The sequence below is a fragment of the Aulonocara sp. 'chitande type north' Nkhata Bay genome, linkage group LG18, assembly GCF_057382095.1.
Source record: "Aulonocara sp. 'chitande type north' Nkhata Bay isolate Kocher_YH1m ecotype deep benthic linkage group LG18, A_spYH_male_GT1.1, whole genome shotgun sequence".
Classification (NCBI taxonomy): domain Eukaryota; kingdom Metazoa; phylum Chordata; class Actinopteri; order Cichliformes; family Cichlidae; genus Aulonocara; species Aulonocara sp. 'chitande type north' Nkhata Bay.
In genome coordinates, this window is record NC_141361.1 from 23,155,046 (window position 1) to 23,177,193 (window position 22,148).

Genomic DNA, 22,148 nt, shown 5'->3' on the forward strand with positions numbered 1-22,148 from the left:
TATGCTAAACTGATTAAAAAAAAGACACTTCTCCAAAAAAAAAATCCTCAGCAGCTCTCCTCAAAAAGGCTGCAGCACACAACACAGCTTTGCAGCTGAGCCGCTGCCTGCCTGACTCTGACTGACAGACTCTCTGTGTTTGTAGATACCAGTGGAGGCGAGCTTGATTCATCTCCTCTGCCACGATTCTTGAGAAAGTAGGCTGAGATATCCCCCGCTCCCTCCGCTGGTTTGTCCTTGCCTGCGGTTGGTACACCGTAGTCTAGACGTCCCATTTACAGCAGGAGCAGAAGCAACCTCACCGTTAGCGTACCTTCCACTGAGGAAACTCTTCAAAGACCCACAACAAAACAAGACGAAAAAAACCCTTTGGACACACACCACAGTCGTGGCGTCAAGCCTGAATTATTCATATTTGGGTTTTTTGGTGTGTGTCCCATTGTTTCCATTCCATTAGCACACTGAGGGAAGCTTTCCTTTAAACGCTTTAAGCGGTTTTCTTACAATTTTGGCCACAACAACATCAAAAGAACCATATTAGTCGTATCTTCAGGACTACATTTCTACATTTTTGTCTCCTGTCATTTCTGATTCCATGTTAGCTCTAAATAAATCCATCTCTTGCTCCGCGTCCTACAGCTGCTGGTTTTGATTGGATTAGACTTGAGATTTATCAGAGCTGAGACGAGCAGTAATAGGATGACAGAGGAGCGAGCCTGGCTTGATTGGGTGATTACTTGGCTTATTAGTCCCATTTCCATAACGGGCCTCTCAGACAGAGTGTCATGCAAATAGACTTTTAGCTGTTTAACAGCATCAGTGTCAGACAGAGATATGACCTGTGATGAGTTTCTCAGGCAAAGAGGCGGTGATGCAAACAATCGCTGTCGCCTGATATAAGTGAGCATGCTGCAGAGCTTTGCTGAAACACTTTAGAGCACCTCAGACAGACAAATGCTTCATCTTAACCTTGACCAGACCCCCACCCACCCCCCAACAGACACACACACACACAAACAAAATCACCTCCATTTCCTTCTGTGTGACAATACTGACCCCCAGTGGTCACTGTGAGTATAGGAAACAAATCCTGATGACTGTTGTACCAAAGCAACAGCTCGGGGTCTCAAGCAGGTAAGCGAGAAAATTGACTGTTAGCTTCATAAGTCAGTGCTTCACTGATTTCCTTATAGCCATAGCGTGACCCCTGTCTTGGCACTGGGTGTGTTTCTGCCTGCAGTGGGAGCAGGAGAGGCCTCCATCTCATCAAAAAGCAAACTGCTCTAAGTCTGGAGATTACACACTTAAACCCCCACCACCAGTCTCACCAAACCCTCCCCCCAGAAAACTTCACAGCATTATTCTTTCTCTGTATATGATTAAGTGCTGCTCAGCAAAAGATCAGCTACTCTCTAGAGAAGAAAAAAAAAACAAATTTCTTTCTTGTGGTCTTAGCAGATTAAATCTATGCATGCCTTTTATATACAGTGATTGGTCTTGCCAAACTCTCACCTACACTTGTACAGATAGCCATGGGTGCCATCGTTGCTGGCCATGGGACTGGCTGAAACGACTAACGTGTGTTTTAATCTGGTACAAGTTAAAGCCAGGGGGCAAAGAGTCACCGGCATTCACGAATATATATATAAAGAAGCATTTGTTTACTTGGGATGATTGTACTTTTACACATATCTATCTTCAAACAGATGATCTGCTCTGATGTGTAAGCTGTTGATAAAGCTATTGATATTCCAAGCAGGGTGGTGGGACTGATCAATCATGCTGTGTGGGGACAGGATTGTTAATGGCATACTTTCATTGATCTATCTTGAATCTTGTCACTCTCTCAAAGTCTCTCTGGAGTAGGAGGAGGCATACAGAGCTCTCATAGACCTGGTTGGCACTCATTCCTAGGTTTCTACACCTCTTTTTTGTTGTTGTAATGATTTCCTCTTAAAACGAGATGGTGCCAGCTTTTATGCTTTTTTTTTTCCAGGTCTGGGGTAATAAAACGCTCTGTTGCCTCTCCCACTCTTTAGAGGAAGCTTTCATTTGGTATAGCTCTGCATTTCTTGGTGCGCTCTGATTCAATACAAACAGGTAAAATAATACTGATACTTAAGGTATCTATCTATCTATCTATCTATCTATCTATCTATCTATCTATCTATCTATCTATCAGCCTGGCACTGACCTCGTTGAGTATCTCAGAACATTTTCCATCCATCACTCTTTGATATTTGTTCCTCTTTCGCGTGATTGTCGCTGACCGCTGAAACCTAGGAATGGGTGCCGAGAGCTCCAACTAAATGCAGAGCCAACGTAAAAACAGCAGCTTATCAGGTCGAATGGCGTTAAAACGATCAATCATTAATGTCAAAGAGACTGTTATACAATCAATACCAAACCTGGACTCTGATCCTCTCCGGCTTCTTGAGCGTCTGAGTGTACGTGAATATTTCTAGCATGTAAATTTTGTGCCATAGCAAGTGGATCCTTGGAGAAGAAGAACAGGAACTGTACATATTAGATCTATTAGCCATATCATGTCATCCAATCTGTAGACCTCCTTGCCATGTCTGACAGAGGAAAATGACTGTTGAACTGTAAATAGTGTAGGTATAGTAAAATAGGATTTATCGGCTGTTTCTTCTCTCCGGGGATCGCCCATGTTTTGCTCAGTCCCATGGCTGCTTGGTCTCAAAGGGAAGGATAAGACAATAATGTATTTGTCTATAGAACACATATGACTTCTTTTTTAATTTAAATGTATGTTTTATATACCGTCTGTCTTGTAAATGAGCTCCTTTTTCGTCATAAAAGCATGATGTGACTCGACTGAATCCTGTGTGCCTCCCTGTTTTGTGTGTGTCACATTAGAGTCTGAGGCTGGTCAGAGTGATTCTATAGCGAGGGTTAGAATTCATATCAGCCAAAAATGTGAAGAAAACAGTGTTATTTTTACTAAGCAAGCAAGTTATCTCCAAAACACACCCGAGTAGTGTTCAAAATCCTTTAACTGTCAAGCTGAAGCTCTGACAATTTTTGAAATATTTAAATAAAATGAACATTTAATATCTGGTTACAGAGAATCTTAGTCGTAGAAGACGTGAATGACGCATTCATTTTGGAGGTTTTGAAAATATGAAGTTTGGGCTTGATGATGGATTTCTGAGAGCTGATATCAACTGAATTTAGAGGGTTTTATAACATTATATACTATTCCCCCCTCTAGAAATCTACCTTATCAATTTTATTGCCGTTTAGCCAACAGTTATAAGATTGATCACACAAAAATCACAGGTTGTTTTAGGAGAAAAATTAAAGAATAAAGACGTTTTCATTTTCTGTGTTTCTATAAACACGGAGTATGAATGTAATGATTTAAAGGAGCACTTTGCAGTTGTGGATCAGATTGTGCAAATGTCAGCAGGAAGCCACCTCATTAAACCACTGAATCATATCAAAATGAGCCATGTTTCATGAAATAATTGCTTTGTTGATATATTGCTGAAGATAATACAGATGGAACACAAATGCTCCTTTAATCAGGTAGTGAAGTTTACTGTAATTATTCACTCAGTGTAATATAAATGCTGTACCTAGACTATGAACTACAGTTTAGATCAGCTACATTAATCCTTTCTAAAAGTATCCAGTGAATTACTATGAAATTATAATTTTTAAAGGTTTTATAATAGGTGATGTATTATTTTTAATGAAAAACACTAAATGTAGGAATAAAGTATGACAACAGTCATACTATTCCCTGATAACCTGTCAGCTGTGTTCCAGGTAACATGGTTGGCATTTCTTTCATTTTGATCCCTTGTGCTAATTCCTATGTGCTAATGGTCTTAATCAACTCACATTTAAATAAAAAGTCTCTACATTTCTGTCAAACTAACATCTAAAGCAAGTACACAACATGTTGGTGTCACAGTTGATGAGCAGTGAACCCTCTCTCTCTGTGGATGCAGTCACACTGAAGAAATGTCAAAGAAGAGAAGAAGAAACTCAACACACTGTAGGGGAGACCGGGGATAGTTGTAACGTGGGTCAGTTGTAACACTTTCAATTTCTCCAATCAGGGCTAAGTTTCAAATGATGTGACTCATCCTGTGCATGCCCAATTCAGTTCTGCTATCACATGTGAAAAATCAGCAGATTTTGTCGAACACAGACAATTTAACATGAAAAAAGTAATTTGTATGCCAAAAAGTAAGTTTTTCTACTTTATTTCAATTTGTAATCGCATTATCTGCTTTGCAGTTAAACTCATCAAACTTAAATTATGTTATTTGTATGTCTATGGGGATATATTCTGTGTAGGTCTTTAGTGCTAATGTTTTAGCCGTTGGCTGTAATGTTAGCTAGTTCATGGCTATAGGAGTCTGGGTCAGTTGTAACAGCAACAGTCTGGGTTAGTTGTAACAATAATGCAGATGTTACAACTTGCCACACTATTACTTTAACTTATATTAAACAAGTTGGGGCAACGACATCAGCAGAGAGAGGTTCACTGGTCGCATTTGTATATGCGGTTAATGCCATTGGCAACACAATTCCTCCACTGTTTGTGTTCCCCACACATACATTATGCAGACCACTGTGTCAGAGATGGACCAGTAGGAAGTACTGGTAGTGGAAATAAATCAGGATGGGTGCAAGAAACAGATTTCCTCATCTTTCTGAAGCACTTTGCAAACCACACCAAGGTAAGCCATGATAAAAAGTAATGGAATTGCGATGCTGGTGCACAACTACATTTTTTCAGCTTCATTGTTATGTTCAAAATTGGTGCAAGAGTTGTAGGTTATAATGCCCACTGAGCCAATGAGGCCAAACTCAAGGAAGACCAACCAAAGTTAATGAAATATTCAGTTGCAGAAAATTCCATAATTTGTCTTTTTTGGGGGGCTGGAATATGTTCAAAAGCTAGATTTCTGCATTCTGTCACACACACACACAGCTACATAAATGGCTCTAAGTGCATTCATGTGTTGAATAAACAAAGATTACACGTTAATATTTTGTTAGTACCCTTATTTCATTGTGTTACATTTCACCCCAGGATATGTTACAACTAACCCAGACTATGGGGTTAATTGTAACATTTCACTCTTCGTGTTTGAGACCATACCATGCAATGGGTAATTGTGCTGCAGAGAAAATAGCTGCACTATTTAATAGCAGAGACATGTAAATACTTTGCATTACATTTTGAATCCACTACCTTAAAAGACCTCCAAGTTACAGACAGAAATGTCAAAAATGTTACAACTATCCCCGGTCTCCCCTATTTTAAATTTGCTCCACATAAGGGGCTGAAATCATTTGATGCTTATGTGACTTTGAGGCAAACTATTGCTGAGTAATAGACATTACAGAAATTTCTTGGTCACGAAGAAAGTGAATAATCCACATTTTCATTGTTCATATACAATGACAGTAAAAGGCTATTCTATTCTATTCTATTCTATTCTATTCTAAAACAATGTTTTCATGTTTTAATGGTTATTTTTGAACAAATAATAATGAAAATAATACACAAAAAACATGCATCTGAATAATAATTATGAGTAGTAAAACATGACATTTAGCAAATTGAACCACGCAAAAAAGCTAATACTAATTCGAGTGTAGTGTATTGTAATGATGGAACCCTTTTTTATTTTTATTTATTTAATTTTTTTATTAAAAGTTGATCATAGCTTGAAATTGATATTTCAAAAAGATATATTGTGGACTCTAATTATAGAATGGCCCAGTAATACACAAGCTTATGTCACCACGTTGAACCAAACATTACACACGTTTGTAGATCTTCAGAACTACAATTAAGTCCATATGTTTTTGAACAGTCATTGTTATTTTTACTCTGTACACCACCAGAGAGGATTTCAATTGAAACCAAGATGTGATTGAAGTGCAGACTTTTAGCTTTAATTTAAGAGCTTTACCTAAAGTACCGTAGTAAATGAGTTACAGCCATTTCTATTTTCAGTTCCCAATTTTCAGAAGTTCAAAATTATCTTGACAATTGATGATAGTTAGGCCTGTTATCCTATTATTTCATGATTAATTAAGGCTTTCAAACATCTGGTTTAAAGGGCTCAAAGAGACGTCTGTACAAGTGAAGAAGGCCATCATCAGACTATCAAACCAAAAACCTTTTGGAGAGAAAGCAAAACCTTTAGAAGCAGCCAAATCAACAATGTGATTCATTCTTTAAAAGAAAGAACGCACTGACCAGCTTGGCTCAGAGGATAACTAACATGTATGACGGCATGGTTAAAATCAACTTCACAATATCTAACCAAGTAAAGAGCTCTCTGGAGAAGGTAGTAGTATCTATAGTTAGTCTACAATTAAGAGACACCTTCACAAAAATTTAGAGCGAGGTCCAAACCACTGGTTACACACAAGAACGAGAAGGAGGAAACACAACATCTGGTAATGTCCATGGTTTCAGGACTTCAGTCATTGTAAAAATGTTCATTGGTTTGTCCGGCTACTTTTGAGCAGCTGAAAATAGGAGACTAAACATGAATAGAAATTCCTATAGTTTAATAATAACAATTATAAGTCGTGAAAGCAAAGTTTTGTTAAAGCCTTCGAGTTAAAGCTGAAACTGTGCACTTCAGTCACATCTTGACTGTTTAATTTAAAAACCACTGTATGACACATGGAGGTAAAATTACAAAGCATGTCTGATTGTGCAGTTGTACGTTAGGTTTGTGAGCATTAATGTGACACTCTGACAGCCAAAGGCTTCTCTCAAGATTTAGCACCACAGCTCCAGGAACACTCAAACATAAGGTGTTATTAATTCTGGAGACCTAATGTGTTTTAGATTGAACAAATAAATTACACACACTTAAAAAAGCAATTATGTAAATACCCACAACCAATGAGTAAAATAATAACTTTCCAAAATTAACCAGGTTCATTCTCAGAAATTAAACAATTATCCAGGAGACCTTTTTTTTTTTAGAAAAAAAGTGTTTATGTTGTACTTTTTTTAAAAGTCTTTGTTGATAAAAGACCGCAGAGCTACTTATTATAATTAGTCTGTACTTACCCTTGTTAACAAAGATCAGTGTTGGGCAAGTTACTTTGAAAAAGTAATTAATTATAGTTACTAGTTACTTCTTCAAAAAAGTAACTGAGTTAGTAACTGAGTTACAAGATTCTAAAAGTAATTAATAACTTGAAAAGTAACTATTGCTTTACTTTTAAAAAAAAAAGAAAAGAAAGAAAGAAAGGTTCAACCCTCTGGGGTCCAGGGTATAATTGGCCATTTTTGACTACTTTTGATGTTTCCTCTACATTTCACCTTTAAAAACTATTTACTTTGTTTGGTATCATTCTTTTCAGCACAACCTCACGTGTCAGCTGTTCTGCATTCAATAAGATGCCACACAAATTATTTGTGCCACTCCAAAAAAATTATTTCTATCCACTATAAAGGAGAACATCACAGCCTGATACCTGCAGGTCTGACAGCAGCAGGTGTATCACTCCTGTTTCTACCTGGAGACAGCAGTCGCCTCATTGTTCTGACACAGAACACAAAACTATCCACAACACTACACACTACACTAACTACATAAGACAACACATTCACTACACACCCCAAACACGCTAAACGTCACAAATATCTCACATCTCAAAACTCGCTCTCTCTCTTTCTGCTGTCTTTATCTCTCTCTCTCTCTCTCTCTCTCTCTCTCTCTCTCTCTCTCTCTTTCTCTCGCTGTCACTCCTAAAACTTCCTCCACTTCCTAAACAACCAAATATCATGTTGCCATATCATTTTTTGATTGGTCAACATGGTGCATTTTTCTACCAAAACGAACAGGCTGTTTTTTGTTTTGTTTCGTTTGTTTTTAATTTTTTGGTCATAAGCAGAGAGCGTTTGCTAGCGCTGTCCTTAGACAGCAAACATGAGGAAACTATTGAGGAAAAACACAATTTAAAAACTGGTATATCTCACCCTTTTGCTTTGTCATCTTAAAGTGGTCGTGTGATTGGCTAACGACGACTACTTTATTCTTCCTCAGTCAAACAGCAGCACTCATGCGATTGCTTTGCCCCCTAGTTCCAGGTGTTGTGCCAAAAAGTGATCTTCAGGCAGAAAGTGATTGCCGTCCGCAGGCGTGAGCAGCTGCTTAAAGCTGTAGCGCCCAGATTACGGTAAACTGAAGACAGCTTCAACCGTCTGTTTGTTAAAAAATAGTAACGCGACCACTATGGGCGCCGTTTGTAAACTGAAACATGCCGAAATTAACAGCAACATTTTTCCACATTTAGCTCTAAATCTTACAAAAACATGTTTTTTCGAGTCATTTTTTACAACATTTAGTATAATATTTGTAACTTTTCATATTTAAAACAGGATTTTAAATGTTAAATCTAAATGCTAAATGTTAAATGTAAATATTATATTTAAATGTAAATGTTAAATGTAAATATTATATTTAAATGTAAATGTTAAATGTTAAATGTAAATATTATATATAAATCTAAATGTTAAATGTTAAATCTAAATGTTATATATAAATCTAAATGTTAAATGTTAAATCTAAATGTTATATATAAATCTAAATGTTAAATGTTAAATCTAAATATTATATATAAATCTAAATGTTAAATGTTAAATCTAAATATTATATATAAATCTAAATGTTAAATGTTAAATCTAAATGTTATATATAAATCTAAATGTTAAATGTTAAATCTAAATGTTATATATAAATCTAAATGTTAAATGTTAAATCTAAATGTTATATATAAATCTAAATGTTAAATGTTAAATCTAAATGTTACGGGAAACTAAATATTTAGCTAATATGCAAATTTATTGTACGGGTCAACGGAAATGCCAAAATAAAAGCTTCAAGAAAACCTCCCGCGCTAAAGTGTGCCGGTCGCGGTCAGGTTCTGTGTTTGCGCTCCTCTTACGGTCACTTTTGACTGCCATGAGCTGCTTCGACTATTCCCTACCAGCATGTCCAGCGATTTAGCTGAAAACATTGGAAGAGCCGTTTTGTCGGCCATCCAACGATTCAGCGGTAATGCACCCTCGACCTCACAAACGCCGCAGCACTTGGTAAGTTTATTGTATAGCATTTTGGACGGGTTGATAGCAGTGTTAGCAAAACTAGCAAAGCTAAATTACTTAGCTAGTCCTCAATTATTTCATTTGGTAGGCAGCAGACAGAGATCGAACATCATACAACTCTATTTATTTATTTGGTAGGTAGGTAACAGTCGTTCTTGATGTAAATGTTTCCTTAGGAATCCAGCAATGCACCTGGACCAAGTAGACCTGCCGTCTCCACTGGGATACCATACTGCTCGGTAGGCCTTCTTACACATATCATTTAGCTGACTAATTTTTGTTTTTTCTTTGGTGTAATATGTCACCTTAAATTAAATCCTGTCAAAGTAATGATTCTGATTCTACATACATTTCATCTTCTTAGGGGTCCATCACTAGCAGTGTCACATCACCACCAACAACATTCACAAGTTTTACGTCATATTTTATTACTGTTTTTGCTGTGAAGTGTCTTTTGATTGCTCACTTTCATATTTTAAAACTATTGATAAAATATTACTCTAGCTAATCTGTCACAGTACAATTGCCTCAAATTACCCATCTTTTGTTATAGAATTGTGCTCATTGAGATTTTCTGTGCCGTGTTCTAGGATGATTACCAAGGAAGGCTTCAGATTTCCAAAGAGGAATTGGAAAATGTTCTTTCCCTGAAAACATCTTTTACTGAAGCTGCATCTATCCTTTCCATCTCCAGGCCCACTCTGTATAAGTTACTGCAAGACTATAATATCTCAGAGTCAAAATTCAATGTAATCAGTGACCATGAGTTAGATCAGATAGTGTCCCAAATAAAAACTGAACATCCAAATGTTGGAGAAGTGATGCTGATGGGTCATCTGCGTTCCAAAAACATAGTGGTTCAAAGATGGCGCGTAAGAAAGTCACTGCGGAGGGTGGACTCGGCTGGTGTTCTATCCAGGAGAAGAACTGCAGTTGCTCGGCGAGTATATTCTGTGCCTCATCCAAATTTCATATGGCACATAGATGGAAATCACAAACTGATTCGTTGGAAGTTTGTTGTTCATGGTGCAATAGATGGATACAGCAGGATGTTGATGTTTCTTCAGTGCTCCAGCAATAATCGAGCTGAGACTGTGAAAGCCCTCTTTACTGCAGCTGTTGGACAATTTGGCAGACCCCTGCATATCAGGACTGATCACGGAGAGAATGCTCAGATTTGGGAGGACATGCGAGCAAGCAGGGGTGAAAGCTCTGTCTTAATGGGAAGTTCTGTGCACAACCAGAGGATTGAGCGTTTCAACCGAGACTTAAACAACAACTGTAGCCGCATTTATGCACCTATATTTTATGAATTGGAATCACTTGGTATCCTAGACTTAGAAAATGCAACAGACCTATTTTGCCTTCATTATGTGTTTCTACCACGAATCAACCGCACTTTGAAGGAATTCAAAGCTGGATATAACAATCACTCTGTTTCCACTGAAGGTAATAGAACTCCCATCCAGCTTTTTGCCTGCGGAACTCATGTGTCTCATCGTCACAACCCAGAACTTTCTACAGCAGAGGTCTCCATACCCTCCTTGTCAAACTCTGAAAGTAGGTTTGTCCCATTAAATGACAGCGATTTACAAGAGCTATATACAAGCATTCACCCTTTTGAAGAAGACAACAATAATGGTAAAACATTGTTTCAACGAACACAGCAGTATATTTTTAACAAACTTGTAAATGTGTGACCTCAACCACAGGATACCAGTGATGTTCTAAAGAGTGATGACACTTAATATTCTTAAATGCTGTACAGCAAATGCAGTTTTTGTACTACTGCAGAAGCCCCTCCCCTCTAGCAGTGATGCCTCCTGCCACATAAGGACTCAGAGTTAATGACTGACAGTGACTCATAGGCTATTCAGAAGGCTACAACCACTTTTAGTTTATGGGTAAAACCAGTTATTCAGATTGAAGATCAAATTCACACTGTAATACAGTATAACAGTGAAAATTATCAACACGGAACAGTCAGTCTTTAAATCAATTCACAAGATTATCTACAGTATTGTTTTAATCATTGTAAAGTTGCAATAGTCTTAATAAATGTTGCTGTTAGATGTCTAAGTAATCCTGGCTTGTTCTACAAAGCATGTTTAGTATACTCTGTGCATAAACTGTTTTGAAGTGTCCTTGTTTAAAAAAGAAAAGCTTAATAAAATTATTGTATTACACCAGTGACTTTATTGATTTGTCGTTGAAAATACAGAGTTAGCATTTTTATAAATCTATTGAAGCTTTGAAAATTATTACATTTCAACATTAAATGCAGTCAGAATTTATTTCAACTATCTTGTATGAAGCAAAGTTACTTGAAACTACAATTAATGAACAGGATTAGAGTTAACAAACCCACCATTTTAAATTCACTTTTTTTGGAACATGTTTAGATGGTGCTGAATAAAGCTCCATTCATGAGTGCTACTAAGAAGCAGTAATGAAAAGCATCATCATCAGCCATTGTTGTTTCATTCACAAAAAGCTGAAGCTCATTTGCACATGTGTGTGCAATCGGGAGATGTTTGCTTTCATCGTGAATGAATGTTATTTTAGGAGCTGGTTGAAAACCTATGGCTGGAACCTTGCTGCTCCCGGTGGCAAAAGCCAAGATGTGACCAGGGCCCTGTTTCAGGAAGCCGGTTTAGAAAACTCAGAGTGAAAAACGACACTCACGGTTGAGTAACCCCGAACTGTCCAACTCGGAATATTCGGTTTCAGAAAGGCTGATAACAATGTTCAGTCAACGCGGAGTTGCTTTAACCCCAAGTGAAGCGCGCGGACGAGGATACATAAAGCCCTGATAAGCGGAGCACAGATTAAGCGAGTCACCATGGAGACGGAGGGAAAGAAGGCGCGGTCAATGTATGTCACAGCGCTTGAGGCCGAAATTCTGATGGCAGCATATGCCGATAACATACAAATTCCGCGGAAAAAAGTAACACAGCCACAGCTGCAAAAGACAGGGAGCATGCATGGCAAAACATAACCGATAGAGTCAATGCGTGAGTGTTAATATAAACATTGATCTAGGGATTTCCACCCATTTAACACGTTATTTTATCATATGTTATTTTATTTGTTATTTTATACATTTTATTTTGTGATGTGATGTGAGCGCAGGTGCAACCCAACAGGCCCCAAACGTGCCTGGCAGCAAGTAAAAATGAAATATAAAAATATAGTCCAAACAGGTATTGTATTATGAGCCACAGTGCTTGGTCAGTTTGTCCCATGTAAATCAATTGCAGTTAGAGGCTACATTAATTTCCTTTCTGTAAGCACTTATTGAAATTATCTGAGCACATTACAAGTACATATTTGCTTACTCTGTATGCTCAAATGTGGCCCGTTATAGCCAACAGAAAAAAAGCGGAGGCCCGAAAAACAGGTGGGGGTCCTCCACCACCACTACACAGAGGCTGAGCAGTTGGCCCTCAGCCAAAACAGTGGGCGCCCTGTGGCCGAAGGCATCTCTGCGGGGACATCCTCTGAGTCAATAACCCCGCAAGACACAAGTGCCGACATAGGGGGTAAATTCAAAATAATACATGATGTGCATACATCCTTTCTTCACAGTCACCTTTGCAGTGCCACTCATTCATCTGATAAACTCTTCACCATAATGAATTATTTTGTAGTGAAGTAATTTTCCGACTGATTTTGCCTTCCCTCAGTCTTGGTTGTCTTTGAGAGCATAATGACAATGAAGTGTAAGGTGATTGGTATGTTTGTTAATTGCCATTTGGTCCCTTGTAAGTTATAAGTGACCTGTATAAACCTCATATTCTATCAGTTGATGGTGATAGTGTACTGCATCTGGTGCAGCCTCCTGTTGAGCCAGACCAACATGCAGTTGTGAGTAATACTCCACAGATTATATGAGTTTACAGTAGAACAGCAATGTTGTTTATTTCTTTACTACAGGAAAATAATGAAGAAACATTGACAGCTGTTACAGAGGAGGAAGCAACAGAGACACTTTATGAGGTTTACATCTTTTAATACTTTGTGTACAGGAAACACAGGCGACCAATAAAGCCAGTTGAACAAAAAATCTGTTTATTCTTCTTTCAACATGTTGAGGTGATGGGTCAAAAGAAATGATTGTGACATATGGTGTCTCTGACTGCGCTTCCATCTTGTATGTCCGTGGGAGGGTCAGGATGTTCATGGTTTGGATCACTGCTGATGTTTGGTTCAGAAGGACAGTGTTCTCCTCTAATTGTGGCAATGTTGTGAAGAATCACACATGCCACAATAATGTCACATGCCCTTTCTGGGGTGACCCTGAGTCTTTGCAGGCACTGGAACCGGGCCTTAAGCATTCCGATAGTCATTTCAATTCTGGCTCTTGTCCTGCAATTAGCCAGATTATATCGCTGCTGTGGGCCCGGTTCAGGGTCAGGGTAAGGGGTAAGCAAATAGGGTAAACATGGATACCCCCTATCACCAAGCAAGTAGCCAGTGAACTCTCCTAAGACAGAAGGATACACTTCAGTTCAAATGTCCCTGAAGCAATTGGTCTTTATATATTTTAAAGTATTCTCAACTCACCATGTCCAAATTGTGCTCAGTGTACATTCACGGAATATTTGTGAGTCATGGACAGAGCCTGGCCGCTTGGCTTCCACATTTGTGATAATGTTGGCAGCATCATATATGATCTTCACAGTGCAGAGAACACAAATTAGCATCCATTACTATAATGAAATGATTTGTTAGTTTGAAATGCTACAGGGAACTATGTACCTGCACATTAATGCTGTGGAAAGACTTCCTGTTCACATAGTCTCCTTCATTTACTGAAGGAGCAATGATTGGAATGTGAGTGCCATCTGTACAGCCAATCACGCCTGGGAACCGTGAAAATAAATGTACAATTTAAGTAGTAGTCCAAGTATCACCACATCATAAATTAAGTTTTGGTCATCCTGATACCTGCAATTTTGTGGCATCCCTCTTTGATAAATCTTGTGGGTCTATGACCGGGGAACACCACAAACGAGTACAGGAGACGTTTCAGTGCAACTGTAACATTCCTGACTGCCCGACAGACTGTAGCCTTGGAAACGTGCTCAGCGTCACCAATATTATACAGAAAGCTCCCGTTTGCAAAAAACCGAAGTGCAATACAAATAATATGTAATGAACTGAGAGAATGTCCGCGATGTGTCACATGCGTAATATATGGCCTGAGGATGTTATTCACATAACTTATAGATTGTGCTGAGAAACGGTAATGTTCGCACAGAAAATCATCAGGAAATGATAAAATGTCCAAACGCGCTCTGATCACTCTCTCCCGGCGGTGAGCTCTGCAGAGAATTTGGGCTTCACGATCTACTGGCTCTTCAAGGAAGTGGCACGCCATGTCCGACACTTCCTGTCAGGTTTCCGACAAAGAGGCGGAGACAGTCAGGGTTAGTTGTAGTAAACCTGCTAGGGGGCAGGTTAGCTTCACGGCGTGTGTCGTCATAGTGACTCACTCAGGCTTCAGCTGAACTCGCTTTGTGAAACCGAAAACCCAGAGTTTTCGTTAACTCAGGGTATACTTACTCAGTTTTTCCACTAAACCGGCTTCCTGAAATAGGGCCCAGGCCTCAAAGCCTTCACAAATGCCTCTTCATCCTTGGTAAGAGTCCTTTCTCCAAGTGAGTCTCTCAGCTCTTCATCTAAAAACAAAGAAAAACCACCATTAACCTGGGGACACTAAAATAGTTAAAGCTTGAGCTAACAACTAAATGATGGCTAATGTTTTTATAAAAAATACAGAGGTTCTGTCTTTGCCTTGCTTGTCAGTTGTAAGCTATCATACATCTTTATTCCTGTTTTGTGTGCGCGCATGTGACATAAAAAGACAAAGTTTTACTTTAGTGTCCCGAATTGTTTCATGGCCAGACTACATTATGTGAATTTCTGCTTACTTTCGACACACTGGAGAAATTCCCGAAATTTGACCACCATCAGCTCCTCTCTAACTCTTCTGTTGCTCCCAAGGACAGAATAGCTTGGCCTGAGAACCCCAGCAATTAAACTGGCTGTCAGATCTTTGTCCTCCCCCGATAGGTCAAGCAGAACACGCAAACTGGGGTTCTCTCTCAGGAGTGATAAAATCTAGACAGAAAAGTTTAAATAATGGTTAAATTCCAGTTTTAAATATAAAAAGTAGCTCACTCTAAATGATTATAAAATAATGACCAATTGATACAGAAAAAATATAACTCTCACTCCATAGTAGGACAAGCCATCAGTTAGTTGATCGAAACAGCTTTGCCGTTGCAGAACTGCAAGGTATAGAGCTGCATTTTTCACAAACAGATCTTTATTGGCCATGGTGACTGTGAGTGGAAGACCTTCAACTTGATATCGCCATGAGTCGCAGCAGCTGACTGCTTCCTCCAAATCATGTTGAGTTGTTGCATTTACAACCTAAATATTTAAGAAAAACACTTTAAATGTTTGTTTTTTACCAGTGTACACAAATACTGCAGATGGTTCATTTTAATTGGACTCGAAACGTTTTTGTTTTGGTTTATTTGGCTGTATTTCACCAATATTTTTTTTTTAACAAAAAGGAAACAAATTGAAAATATAATACATGGAATTGCCTCTAATAACCAAAAGTGTATTTATTATATATTATAAAAGAAGACCAGAAGACTTGTGAATATAGGAAATATTACAATATTCTTGTTATAATATTGCAATTCACCTTTTTCAGATTCTCTCTTAACTCAGGGTCACCTATATCATCCGGTGTTAGGTGTACTTGAAGAATGTCTCCTGACACAATGTAGTCTACTACATGTGGAGAGAAAAAGGCAGGTGCTTCTCCACCTTGCACTATTATCGTGGACAACATCCTGCCAATGGTTCGATATACTCCATTTTGCAAGTGTAGGATGTTAAATTTCAGTGTGCATCCATTTGGTGTAGCTGAAAAATAACACACAAAAAAGTATATTCTGTACAGACCCCAAACTGATATCTTGAGATTGACAGACAAAAATGTATTACTTTTTTTTTTTTACTGTTTCAGACACACAGAACATAACAGATTTATTATCTGTAGTCATTTATTAACTTGTTAATGTTCTGTCAAACAATGTTCAGATCAGGTGGTTGTTGCGTTTGTAACATTATAAAAACGAGTGTCGTCAACAAGCCTTTAGGCCTTGAGTAAGTAAGTAAGTTAGTTAGTTTGACTGTGAAATCCTATTACCTTCAAAAGCACCACTGTCCTGAAAGATGGCCTTCACCAGTAAACGGAAAAACTCCCGCCTTGGCCCCCCAAGGTCAGCAGCATCTTCCTCTGTATCATGTTCATCGCTTGCAAATGTGACATAAAGCATCTCACAGCTTTCTGCAAACTTGGGTCTCTTGAACTGACGCAAAGCAGTCGACCACACATTGGCTCGACTGATATGGAGTTGTCTTGTTCCTGGTGTAATGACTTTCTCACTATGAGCTCTAAGAAGACCTTCAATTTCTTCTTTGCTGAGCTTCTTAAAAGACCTATATAAAAAAGGGACAATGACAAACAGATCTTGGGGAAAAATGGAAATTTGCTGTACATTTGACTCAAGTGCACAGAGTTACAACATATAATTATGTTGTGATAGTCCATATTAAATTAGTCAGAAATGAGCAATTACCTTTGTAATTGTGTAACTGCAAAAAAATGATGCAAGTAAAGATGCAAATAAAATATTCAATTATCAAAGGTTACTTTCAAATCTTACCTTGAAATATGAACTTCACTCTGTCTATCAGACTCTTCTAGGAGGCTACGCTGAATTGCCTCTTCAAGAGCTTCATCTTCCTCCAGAAAAATAGGGCTAAGTAGATAAGAGATATTAGAAATCATAAAACATGTCAGCCTTGAAGAATTTCTCACACTACATCATTAAAAAAAAAAAAAAAAAAATTAAATGTAAATCCTAAAGTTGCAGTCATTCAGCAAAAAAACCCCAAACATGCAAATTGGAAACTTGCATCAAAACAATATCCTAAACAACATCTAAAATGAAGGATTTCTTTAACCCCTAGACAACAGCTTACACAAATTCTGCCACATTATATGGAAACATCTGCTGTCCCTCTGCCTGTCCCTCATTTTCACTCTCTTGAATGCAGCTCTCTGTTTCCTGATGCTTGGCCTCACTTTCACCTGGTGTTGTAGACAACGCATGATGCACTGAACAAAGGAAAGAAGGTCAGCATGACTTGCTTCATAATGTTAACAGCCTTTATATATCCTTATATTAGTTTAAGTGAAAGTTGGGCACATATTCCTCCTTGGCTGTAATCACCTGTGATAATTCGTAAACATTAAAATGGTAAATGGCCTGTATTTGTATAGCACTTTTACTAGTCCCCCCTAAGGACCCCAAAGCGCTTTACACACCCAGTCATCCACCCATTCACACACTGGTGAAGGCAAGCTACAGTTGTAGCCACAGCTGCCCTGGGGCAGACTGACAGAGGCGAGGCTGCCATATCGCGCCATCGGCCCTTCGGGCCAACACCAGTAGGCGGTAGGTGAAGTGTCTTGCCCAAGGACACAACGACCGAGACTGTCCGAGCCGGGGCTCGAACCGGCAACCTTCCGATTACAAGGCAAACTCCCAACTCTCGAGCCACGATCGCCCCAATCGGACAAATTAACGATGCTCTCATCAAACAAACCCCCCAGGAATTATTACGCACTGCAGTAACAAAATCTAACTGGTCATCGAGCTTAGAACCTCACTAGGTTTTCATTCACATCACATACCTCGTCTTCTCCGGCAGACTGGACTTTCAAAGTCACTATCAGACAGCTCTTCTGGTTCCTCCTGAGGGAAAAGAAAGCATGTTCTACATAAAATCAAATACAGTTGCACCAAATCACTGGTAACACAGAGGCACATGGCTGCACTAAAAACTGTTTACACCTGCTGAAACTGCAATATTAATTAATACAATTAATAAAATTATGTTAAGGGAACAGACTCACTTTTTAGACAATAAATATTTCTGCACTGCAATATAAAATGTTTACCTGTGCAGGTTTTTGTATCCCTGCCATTATATAGAGGCAGGTGGTGGAACAAATCGAGCCAACTTCTTGGCCACCCCAAAGAAAACTGCTAGAAACATTTGGTTTCATTAGTCGTTTACATCCTCTAATTGTACTCAAATACTCAAAAGGGAATGTCTGGCCAGTTGACAGTGCAAATGTTCTTCTGAAGATTGCTGCTATTTCTTCTCTAAGTTGTGCTTCAGACCAGTCAGATGTAAAGGAGATCTTCCCAATAAGGCCATCTTGTGCTAGTTTTGCTCGTGAATCTCCTCTCGGTATGAGAAACGTTGATGCTGAAGACAAGGGCAAGCACACAACATCTTTTGTATAGTGTTTGCAGGTCTTGTTTTTTCTCACAAAATGTGAGCGCGTAGCATGAGCTTGAGGAACTGATGGAAGAGGAACCTGAAATGAATTCAAACACAGATACAGATAGACACCTATGCATTACAATACATCCGTAAGGTTTCTGTTATCTGTTCATTAAAAACAAACAAACAAACTGTAGACTCAGACCATCTTACTATTGTCTACCCATTACACAGAAAACTGAACCTTTTGTATCTTGTAGATTAGCATTTGGTGATTGTTGGTCAAGTTGGTGATTCAGTTCCCAGGTGCTCTAATCTAGAGCTCCCAATGAGTTTATCCGACTATGACTGTGTGCGAATGTTGGACAGAAAAAGTGCTTGTATTAATCTGTGCATGTGAATGGGTAAATGAGATCTGTTGTATAAAGTGCTTTGAGCACTCAATTAGAGTAGCAAAGGCCTGCAATTAGGTCAGTGTGTATTTGGACCCTAACAAGTTTTATTTTGTTGCCCGTTTACTGAAACATATTCCAATCAAAATTATATCATGGACATGATGTGCAGACTAAGCTTTAATTTAGGGTATCCATATTAAAATGATGATGTCATTACCAATTAAGCAGATAAAAGGCCTGGAATTGATTTGAGACGTAGTGTTTGCATTTTGAAAATTTTACTGTGAACAGGCAACATGCGGTCAAAGAGAACATAACAGAAAAAAGAAAAGAAATTAATACAGCCACTACAGTGACCATCAAAACGATGAAAAATATTGACGTAAAATTTATTTTGCGACACCACAGAACAAATGATAGCGTATAATATGAAATGATAGATGTTTTCATATCGTCATATCGAACAGCCCTAATACAGAGGGTTCACTGCAAGGTGCAAGCCACTCATAAGCCTCAAGAATAGAAAGGCTAGAATGGACTTAACAAAAAAAAAAAAAAAAAAAAAAAAAAAAAAACATCTAGTAAAAGCCAGCTAAATTTTGGAAAAACATTCTTTGGACAGATAAAACCAAGATCAACCTCTACCAGAATGATGGCAAGAAAAAAGTATGGAGATGGGTGGAACGACTCATGATCCAAAGCATACCACATCATCTGTAAAACATGGCAGAGGCAGTGTGATGGTTTGGGCGTGCATGGCTGCCAGTGGCACTGGTAGTGTTTACTGAATATGTGACACGGGACTGAAGCAGCTGAATGTGTTCAGAGACATACTTGTCTGCTTAAGTCCAGCTAAAAGTAGTCACATTGATTGGGCAGCATTTAATAATAAAGATGGAAGATGACCCAAAACATACAGTCCAAGCACCCCATGACTTTAATAAAGTAAAGAAATAGAATATTCTTGAATGGCCAAGTCAGTCACTGGATTTTAACCCAATTGAGCATACATTTCAGTTGTTGAAGACTAAATTTAGGACAGAAAGGCCCACAAACAAACAGCAACTGAAAGCCAATGCAGTAAAGGCCTGGCAGAGCCTTAGTAAGGAGGAATGCCAGCATCTGGTGGTGTCCATGACTTCAAGACTTCAGGCTGTCATTGCCAACAAAGGGTTTTGAATAAAGTAATAGAAATTATCATTTTATTTTCAGTTATTTGTCTAATTACTTTAGAGCCTCTGAAATGATAGGATTGTGTTTACAAATTAATTTTTCCCTCTCACATTTTTATGCATTCATTTAGTCCAACCCACTGAATTAAAACTTAAAGTCTGCACTTCAACTGCATTGGAGTAGTTTCATTTTTAATTCATTCTGGTAATGTACAGAAGCAACATTAGAAAATGTGTCTGTATCCAACTACTTATGAACCTGACTGTATATCAAAACCAGTCAGCTAAGATAAGATAACATACTTTATTAGTCCCACAAGGGGAAATTTCATGATAAATGAATTAAATGATATGTGTAAGAAGGCCTACCGAGCAGTATGGTATCCCAGTGGAGACGGCAGGTCTACTTGGTCCAGGTGCATTGCTGGATTCCTAAGGAAACATTTACATCAAGAACGACTGTTACCTACCTACCAAATAAATAAATAGAGTTGTATGATGTTCGATCTCTGTCTGCTGCCTACCAAATGAAATAATTGAGGACTAGCTAAGTAATTTAGCTTTGCTAGTTTTGCTAACACTGCTATCAACCCGTCCAAAATGCTATACAATAAACTTACCAAGTGCTGCGGCGTTTGTGAGGTCGAGGGTGCATTACCGCTGAATCGTTGGATGGCCGACAAAACGGCTCTTCCAATGTTTTCAGCTAAATCGCTGGACATGCTGGTAGGGAATAGTCGAAGCAGCTCATGGCAGTCAAAAGTGACCGTAAGAGGAGCGCAAACACAGAACCTGACCGCGACCGGCACACTTTAGCGCGGGAGGTTTTCTTGAAGCTTTTATTTTGGTATTTCCGTTGACCCGTACAATAAATTTGCATATTAGCTAAATATTTAGTTTCCCGTAACATTTAGATTTAACATTTAACATTTAGATTTATATATAATATTTAGATTTAACATTTAACATTTAGATTTATATATAATATTTAGATTTAACATTTAACATTTAGATTTATATATAACATTTAGATTTAACATTTAACATTTAGATTTATATATAACATTTAGATTTAACATTTAACATTTAGATTTAACATTTAACATTTAGATTTATATATAATATTTAGATTTAACATTTAACATTTAGATTTAACATTTAACATTTAGATTTATATATAATATTTAGATTTAACATTTAACATTTAGATTTATATATAACATTTAGATTTAACATTTAACATTTAGATTTATATATAATATTTACATTTAACATTTAACATTTAGATTTATATATAACATTTAGATTTAACATTTAACATTTACATTTAAATATAATATTTACATTTAACATTTAACATTTACATTTAAATATAATATTTACATTTAACATTTAGCATTTAGATTTAACATTTAACATTTAGATTTAACATTTAGCATTTAGATTTAACATTTAAAATCCTGTTTTAAATATGAAAAGTTACAAATATTTTACTAAATGTTGTAAAAAATGACTCGAAAAAACATGTTTTTGTAAGATTTAGAGCTAAATGTGGAAAAATGTTGCTGTTAATTTCGGCATGTTTCAGTTTACAAACGGCGCCCCATAGACCACACCGCATTTTCTTGTTAGTAACGCCGTTGTAACGATAGGAATAGTAATTAGTTAGATTACTCGTTACTGAAAAAAGTAACGCCATTAGTAACTTGTAATTCAGTTACTTGTAAGGCCGTTATTCCCATCATTGACAAAGATTCAGAAAAACATCACCTTCTGTTTTTTTTTTTTTTTTTTATTTATGTACATTTACTTATTTGGATGGGCTCAGTCTAGATTTTCCACAAGAAAAACTCAATTTTGAATCATGTGCAGTGAAGCAAATCTTAGCTTTGATGTGATATCATCATCGGGTAGTTTATTTTAAGGATGGATGACTCAACTTCTGGAGACCTGAAACTGAGCACGGATGGAAACAAACCCTTATTATATATATGCACTGTTAGCTTTAATTTTTTTTAAATATTTATCTTATAATATTTATCTTGGACTTTATACAAGTTTAAATAT

General features: G+C 37.6%; 2 protein-coding genes across 6 annotated transcripts; one reads left to right on the forward strand and one right to left on the reverse strand.

Annotated features, from left to right (window-relative positions):
* The first annotated feature begins 8,893 nt into the window (after window positions 1-8,893).
* LOC147308560 (uncharacterized) lies at window positions 8,894-11,325 on the forward strand. Its single transcript, XM_086271228.1, has 3 exons — window positions 8,894-9,115; window positions 9,304-9,366; window positions 9,718-11,325. The coding sequence occupies exons 1-3, from the start codon at window positions 9,014-9,016 to the stop codon at window positions 10,825-10,827; spliced, it is 1,275 nt and encodes a 424-aa protein (XP_086127354.1). The 5' UTR covers window positions 8,894-9,013; the 3' UTR covers window positions 10,828-11,325.
* A 177-nt stretch (window positions 11,326-11,502) lies between these two features.
* LOC147308561 (uncharacterized) lies at window positions 11,503-21,010 on the reverse strand. 5 transcript variants are annotated; one of them, XR_015125976.1, is made up of 14 exons: window positions 20,702-21,010; window positions 20,451-20,513; window positions 18,183-18,608; window positions 17,916-17,976; window positions 17,201-17,336; window positions 16,882-16,977; window positions 16,362-16,654; window positions 15,852-16,075; window positions 15,368-15,568; window positions 15,064-15,253; window positions 14,696-14,811; window positions 13,889-13,992; window positions 13,694-13,803; window positions 13,068-13,613 (listed from the first exon to the last, which is right to left on the reverse strand). XR_015125976.1 is itself a non-coding variant. In XM_086271227.1 (12 exons), exons 1-12 carry the CDS (start codon window positions 20,801-20,803, stop codon window positions 11,526-11,528), a joined length of 2,127 nt encoding a protein of 708 aa, XP_086127353.1. In that variant the 5' UTR covers window positions 20,804-21,010; the 3' UTR covers window positions 11,503-11,525. The 5 variants fall into 5 exon arrangements, 2 of the variants coding, with proteins under 2 accessions (XP_086127353.1, XP_086127352.1); XR_015125975.1 differs by having other exon boundaries at window positions 13,068-13,803; XR_015125974.1 differs by having other exon boundaries at window positions 13,694-13,992.
* Between the last annotated feature and the right edge of the window lie 1,138 nt (window positions 21,011-22,148).